Source organism: Lynx rufus, unplaced genomic scaffold, assembly GCF_022079265.1.
Source record: "Lynx rufus isolate CCGP_SWC_20201006 ecotype Redwood Valley unplaced genomic scaffold, mLynRuf1.p SCAF_1, whole genome shotgun sequence".
In the NCBI taxonomy this organism is placed as follows: domain Eukaryota; kingdom Metazoa; phylum Chordata; class Mammalia; order Carnivora; family Felidae; genus Lynx; species Lynx rufus.
Window position 1 is genome coordinate 117481114 of NW_025814823.1, and position 7710 is coordinate 117488823.

The window sequence follows — 7710 nt, forward strand, 5'->3', positions numbered from 1 at the left end:
TACTCCTTGGTCTTCTGTGACCTGCAGGATCAAAGACAGTTTATAAATTATCTTCTGTTGGATCCTTAAAGCATGTTAAATCTTAGAAGAAAATGCAAACTCTATGCTTTCACACAGCAGTATTTCTAAAACAGGGAATAAATCACAGAATCAAAAATCCAGAACACCATCAATTCTACCTCTACCTACTACCTTAAAATGTCAACTTCGCTACCACCTAGACTAAGGACCACTTAACCACCACCAAGGATGGAATATCCCATCTTCCATATAAGAATGCTTCCACGTAAGAATGCCAGGTGTTTCTCTTAATTCAGCTCCGTTATACTTATTCTCCTTTGTGTCCCCTTATCTGTTCCATCCCCATTCTCAGAGTAAAGAAATTTAAGCAAATATTTATAGGACAAATTGAAAACTATGATTGTCAGAGAGCCAGGCAACACACAGCAGTTTCTTCAATCTTTTCCCTCTCAGTTACAGAGCTTCTAGTATATCCGTTCCCTTTATAAAATCTTTCTACTACTCTAGCTATTCCAAGATCCTGAAATTTACTAAAGGATACATAGAATCCAAAATTTGTGCTTCTTCTGCATTCATTTATCCAACATCCACCCCATGGTCCCCCCATGTTTCCAAACTTCAAATGTAAGAAGAGACTACTGCACTGAGTGGGTGTTTGGGCTTGATGACATTTAAAGTCCCTTCCAACACTAAAATTTTAAGGCTACCCTTCATAGCAAGTTTTAATAATGAATGGAAGAATCTCAGAGCTGAAACAGCAATGATACACCTAGTTATCCTGTAATAGGTGGTAAAATTCATTGAAACACTGGTCCTAATACTTCTCTTTTCCAGTAATTCTTTGACTTTATTAAAAAGGGTTCCTTGGTTCTAATAGAATGTTTGGAGGGGGTTGTGGGGGGGAGGAAGGAAGGGAGAAAGAAAGAAGAGAGAAAGGAAAAAGAGAGGTGTAAAATGAAGTAAAATATGTTCCCAGTGTCTAAACATTCTTTCTTTTTCAATTTTAGCTTTGAAGCTTTATGAAATTTTAGTATTAACAGCTTTTACTGCTCCTGATTCATCAAAAGCCTGGCTGCCCAGGGAACTGGGCCCTGCCTCTACAGAAGCAGATAGGGAATAAAAACAAAGAAGGAGGGGAGGATATTAACTGGGCAAGGGGAGAGGAGGCTTGCCTTTGTCTTCCTTAACCCTAACTAGGGGCAAATACTCAAGGCTGCTTTGCTCATTAGCAAGAGGTAAATTCTTTCCTAAGGCTTTCAAACAAAAGTAAGAGGAAGGGCAACAAAATAAAGAAAAACACTTAAGTAATACAACACGTAGCTTGTTTCAAATAGGAATGCTTTTTGTAGTCATGAATGATTTCAAATGAGACATAAAATGGGAAAAACATACTATCTGAACACATAAACCTTTTCTCTACAATTACTACTATTTCTTGGTAATAAACATGATTTTAACCTGTTCTTCTAAATCTTATGTGGTATAACCTTATCTTGTAAACCTCCATTACATTTCACTGAAAATGTTAATACTCTCCAAGAATAACTTGGCAATCCATTTATAAAATGGAGAGCCCCATGGGACAGCAAAAGGTTATTCTACCATACAGGAAATAAAATTAGTCTATTCTGACCCATAAGCGCATCAACAAACTTAAATCATTTCTCACTTATAACTATTTTCTTAGGTTTTATAATAAATATAATTTACATGTCATAAAATTTTCAGCTTTTTTTTTTTTTAATAAAAGTATCCGAACATTTACCAACTCTCTCAAGGCAGAGATTTTAATTCTGAGGGATTCCCTCGGTCTGACCTCTTGTCAGGGAGGATTTCCTTTGAGACAAGTAAATGTAACATGATCAAGTGGATCCTTGGGCTACCTCTTTAAAAACAAGGCAGGAAAAAGGGCAGCAATTTTTAAGGTATCATTCTGTCATCCCAAACATCTCACAAACATTCCTGTAGGCTCTCTTTCCAAAATAAGTAATCCCTTTGTTTATCATCTTTAAAAAAAAAAAAAATCACATGACTTTAGTATAAAGCTCTCCGTTTTCTGCAACTTTCTGGATCAAAGTTTATGTATTAATAAGATAGAAGCAGATATTTGCATAAACAACTCCACTTCTTTCATATTCTCTATCTTCCCTACTATCTAAAATTCTGCCTGGCATCCTTTACCTTTGACTGCTCTCCTTATGGATGGACGGACAGGGGTCTACTTTCACTATCACTTCGTTTTTCACAAGGCATGAAACTCGCTTGGTGAAATTCAATACATTGACATCTAATATTAAACAAGATTTTAAAAATTATGTATCTTCTCTTCTCTCTAATCCCAAGCTAAAACTCACGTTTTACAGACTTATGCCTCTAGCTGAATCAGGAAGTAATATTCCTTCTTAGAATGCATCAACTTCTTGATTGTATAAAACATGGTGTTTATAAAATGCAGGAATACTCTGCAGCCTCCAACACCCTGGTTGTAATTACTACCTTTACACATATTTCAGCCAGCAGTTTATTTGACACCCAAATTCATCACTGCTGAAAAATCAGAAAACATTCTGTTCATTTTGAATTTTTATTTTCCTTCATCCTAAAGACCTCTGCAAGGAACTGCAACAATGCTGGAGAAAGGATATGCTTATGGCCCAGGAGGAGAAAGATTCATGAAGAATCAGGAAATACCAGGCAGCCCAGCTTCAGCCACAAGTATCAGCATCTCTAACAACCCAATGTTTTTAAAAGGTGATTCCCAACCACTTTTTAAACTTCAACTCCATCTGCTTTCCACCCAAGATGTCTCAGAGGGTAAGAGTATCTTTGCCAATATGTAAGCTCTGCCTTCCATTCACTTGATCTGTACTTAGAACCTGCATAAGCCTGGAAAGGTATGCAGCAGCTTAAAGAGGTGAGAAACTCCTCAAATGCAAACAAATAACCTTCAGGCACACTAAGTCCAAACCAGTGGAGTTTTATAAAGTACATTCTTTTTTTTTTTTTTTAATGTTTATTTTTGAAGGAGAGAGAGAGAGAGAGCGCATGAGCAGAGAGAGGGGCAGAGAGAAAGGGAGACACAATCCAAAGCAGGCTCTAGGCTCTGAGCTGTCAGCACAGAGCCTGACATGGGGCTCAAACCCACAGACAGGGAGATCAGGATCTGAGCCGAAGTTGGATGCCCAACCGACTGAGCCAACCAGGTGCCCTTTTTTAAATTATTATTTTTTTAATGTTTATGTATTTTTGAAGGAGAGAGAGAGCACACAAGCAGGGAGAGGGGCAGAGAGAAAGGGAGACTTATAAAGTACATTCTTAATGGGATTCCAGAGAACACACACTCTAGCAAAGGTGGAGCAGGCAAAACAGTTCTTTTAGCTTGTAGTTCAAAAAACTAAGCCATGGGTAACAAAAGCACACCAGCAAATTTTCCCCCTCCAAGCACCCACATATACACACAGACACAAAGACAAGTGGATTGCAATGCCCCTCCTGGTCTCTCACTGTCAAAGAGTTCTCATAAAAAGAACAATGAAAGAATATTCTGATGCCTTGAGGTAAGTTACAGTTGGCAAGAAAGGGGTTAAGTAGCACTACTTTTCTGGAAACTTTCCAATCCCCTAGCTCTGAATGCAATTCTACTCACTACCAGTGCTACACATTTTTTTTTCTTTCTCTCTCTCTCTCTCTCTCTCTCTCTCTCTCTTTTTTTAAACATTTCAGCCGGTTAAGAGTTAACACCAACACCTCAGAAAGAAAAAGAGAACTTGGTTCGGCTCCACCCTCTGTAAAGCAAATACCAAAAACTCTGAGCCAAATCCACCCAGCATACACAAGAGTCCATGGACATTCCAAAACACAGGTGAAAAAAAGTTAAGTTTCCTCAGGTATCTCAACTTCAATTCCCTTCACTTGTGAAACACGCAGGTATTAGGTAAAACAAAAGCACAAACAAAATTCTATTTAAGGACCTGAAAAACATTACAAGCCACAGAGTTCAATACATCAGCAGGAATAGCTAGAATGTGGGTGAGGAAGGTCAAACAGTACCCATGGAAACAAGAGCAAAACAACAATAACAGATATATGTATGTTTATAATAAAAAAGGATTACAAGCCCCAGAATTTAATTCTTAGAAGGAAAGCTCTCTAACTAGAGTGTCAGTTACTATCCTAAACAAACATAAGGAAATGTTTCTTTAATCATGAGGGGGAGGGTCCTCACTACCATTAATTCTACATTTCTGGAAAAACAGATGTTCACCAGATTAAAAAAATAAATTAAAAAAAAAAAAAAAGAAGGCAGTTACTGACAGCCCATAAGTCACTGGAAAGGACAGTCCAGAAGCACCTGCCTTGCTAGAAATAGGTAGGAAGAGATGAGTCACTATTTTAACTCTGCTTAGAACTCTCCACATCTCAATCCTCTAGGTCCCAAAGCAACATTTTCTTCCTGTTTCCATCATTTTATCAGTTTTCTTCCCAAATTTGTGGGTTTGGGTCAGAATACTAAAGGTTGGGGATAAAGGAGCAAAGAGTCAGAATCCATTTGGTTACTAGAAAGAGATACCGTGGTGGAGGCATAATCACCTGGAAGAAAAGACTAATAACTACAATTACAACTAGCAAACGATTATTAAAATCCAAGACTACTTCCCTCTCTTGGATAGTGTCCCATATCTTTCAAAGCTTTTACAGTAAAAAGCAAACAAATAGCTCCCTGGAGAGAGGAGTAAACAAGATTTAATGTGGGCAAAGGTAATGAAATATGATAGTGTTACATGAATATCAGTATTCCTTCTAACTCAGATTGGAAGTCACTGACACCTGGGGACAGCTATACTCTTTCTTGTACAGGTAGGAAAAACGATGTCACTAGCCTGTCACACAGGAGGTGGCAGAAGAATTGAGATGGTTTTCATGGGAAACATAAAAAGCGATTCAATTACTCAAACTTCTTGGACTTGCAGCCTAACTTCCTCCCTATGAGGAAGGTTTATCACCATCCTAAATCAAGAAAGGCATCATCATGAGAGAAGTTCTAACCCTCTGAAAAGTGATAAGCAACAGGGCAAAGAGGCAGGTTCTCGGGATGGAGAAATACTGGGAAACAACGTCATGCCCAATGACCATAGGACCTGGGCAGGAACCCATTCCTGCAATCACAAGGACAAACGTCCAGGGAAGGTAGAAGCCAAGTCAGGTAACATTCCAGAGGGGAAGGATTATCAGGTGACACCGGGCTGAGGGCCCAGAGCCCGGGCGAGGAGGGAGGAAAGTTAGCAGGTGAAAGGGATCAATCTTGAGAAGGAAGTGACCTTTAAGAGAAGCAAATAAGAGGATACAAAAAAAAAGGGGGGGGGGGTTATGGAAGGGTAATAAATAATGGACCCAGAAAAACACAGAGGACAAGATAGAGAAGGCGTGTGCGAGTAACAGAGGAAGAAGAAAGGAAGTGGGGCTGAGAAGGAAGAGATGGGGCTAAGACCCGCCGGGCTATGGGGGCGGAGGGCAGAGCGTACGGGCTGAAGGGGTGAAGGAAGCCCCGACGCTGCCGGGGCAAGAGCCGGGTGGGACTCCGGGGATTCCCGAGGTCCCGGAGGGGTAGGATGTCCGGCTGTGGAGCCCAGGACCGAGCAAACGGAGGAAGAGAGGCGCGGGGGCGGCTCCCTAGAGACGGGCGTACAGCCCTGGGGTCGGCTGCGGGGGTCACCGGGGACCGGAGGACGGTTACCGGGCTAGGCTGAAGGAACCGGGTGGGAGGGACACTCACAAATTTCTTGGATTTGCCGCCGTCGCCGCCCGCCGCAGGCAGTTCGTCCGGGCTCCGGCCCTTCTTTTTGTCCCGGGTCCCGCGGCCGGGACCCTGGCCCCCGCCGAGCGGCTCCATGTCCAGGTTCGCGCTGGCAGATGACCCCGCGCCTACGCCGCTCCCGCCGGGCAGCTCCCGCCGGGCAGCTCCCGACCGGCCGCCGCCGCCCAACAGCTCCCTCCTCAGCCCGCCGCCGCGCCCCGCCTCATTAGTATGCCGGGCTGCGCGCGCCTCATGAATATACAACGGTGACGCCTCGCTCCCGCCCGCCTGCCCCACTTCCGCCCGGACCAGCAGCTCCTACCAATGGGGGAAGTGAGGGGGTGGAGGGAAGGCGCGGAAGCAAGCTACCTGCCTGGCGGACCTAACCATTCGGACTCACGTGGGGGGGGGGGGGGGAAATGGTGGTGAGTGGGCGGTGCAACTCTGCGGCCTCGACAGGGAATAGCGCCACCTGGCGGTCGGAGCGGCGCAGGCCTCCCCGCTCCCACACTGCCCACGTGGCTGTAAAGCCTATACCCTCTCACACTCTAGACCAGGATCTTATCTAAACAAAAAATCAAATAAGAGATGTCATTTTGGCCGAAAATCCAGTGCGGGTATTTCAAGGATAATACAGTTTTTTATGTGTGCAACATCAGTGGAGCACATGAAAAAATTTGAAAGCGTCAGTATTTATTGAAAGCTACGTGCCTGGAACAGAGAGTGGTCCAGAGCAAGTGCTAGACTGGAGTTAGATCACCTAGTTTTGAATCGCAGGTCTATTTCCCAGTGGTGTTTTTTATTCTGAAAAACTAGTTATTGCCAACAGGTGACTACTCAGGAATAATAGTTACCATTTACCATGCACTTGCTCTAAACCAGACACTATGCAAAACTCTCCGTGTTGTTCCTCACTGAATCCTGGCATTGCCATGTGACAGACTCCATTAGTCTCACCATTTTACAGATAGAAAATTTGGGACTTCTGAGAGTTAAAGTGACTTGCTCGAGGGCACATAAGTGATAAAAAATTTTTTTTAATCCAGATTAGTCTGGGAAGTCCTATGTTTGACCAGGATATCCTACTGACAAAAACCAAACCTGAGTGAAAAGAGCAGGTGTTCTCCAAGAGTGTGTTCTTTGCTCATCCAGCTTCATTTCTCCCTCAGTAATCTCATCCATTCTCCCAGCTACATCTGTTCCTTCTGTGAAAAATATGTGGCCCCCAGTAGGCCCTCAAAATATGGATGGAATTATCTCACCCACAGCTGACAAAAGATTTCAAATATATGTTCCTGGAGGGAACTCTGAGACCCCAGGGCTCAGTTTAGGCCATGGGATATTATTTTCTAAGCTAGAGCACCGACACAGGATCAAAGCATGGAAGGGATGATCCATCTATCACTCTTCTTTCTCATACCGCTGTCTACATCTGCTATACCATTTACCTCACTCTTTATTGGATTATGAACGTCAGGGAAGGGTCCACATTTGTGGCTACTACAGTATCTAGCATCATTCTTCACCAAGACAGTTAAGATAATGAGCAACCACTTGTCAGGCACCATGCTAAGCACTTGATGTTTTATCTCAGTGTATCTTCACCAACTAGCATTACCATTCCAAACATACAGGTTCCAAAACATCAAGTCATCTTCTACTCCCTCTCTTAAGCTAGTAATTGCTCAGGTTTGTCTAACTCTTAACCAGAATGCTCTAAGAACTCCCTATATATGAGTAACATAATCCACGTAGAATTCATACACAGGGCCTAAGATAAGTGTTGAATGAATGTTAACTATGATTTTTATTATATACATCATGACCCCCATTTCTTCTCCTGTCATACATAGGCAGCTAGCAAGAATTAAGAATATTCCCAGGAAGGCAAAAGG

General features: G+C 42.6%; 1 protein-coding gene across 4 annotated transcripts in view; it reads right to left on the reverse strand.

Annotated features, from left to right (window-relative positions):
- Window positions 1-6020, reverse strand: part of DIAPH1 (diaphanous related formin 1) — a 101556-nt gene extending 95536 nt beyond the window's left edge. For 3 of the 4 annotated variants that reach the window (XM_047086109.1, XM_047086108.1, XM_047086107.1), the window contains exon 1: window positions 5795-5995. In XM_047086109.1, coding sequence (XP_046942065.1) covers window positions 5795-5911 — 117 coding nt within the window. In that variant the 5' untranslated portion in view covers window positions 5912-5995. Of the gene's footprint in view, window positions 1-5794 lie in introns of all 4 variants that reach the window. The other variant, XM_047086110.1, reaches the window with a different exon arrangement.
- Between the last annotated feature and the right edge of the window lie 1690 nt (window positions 6021-7710).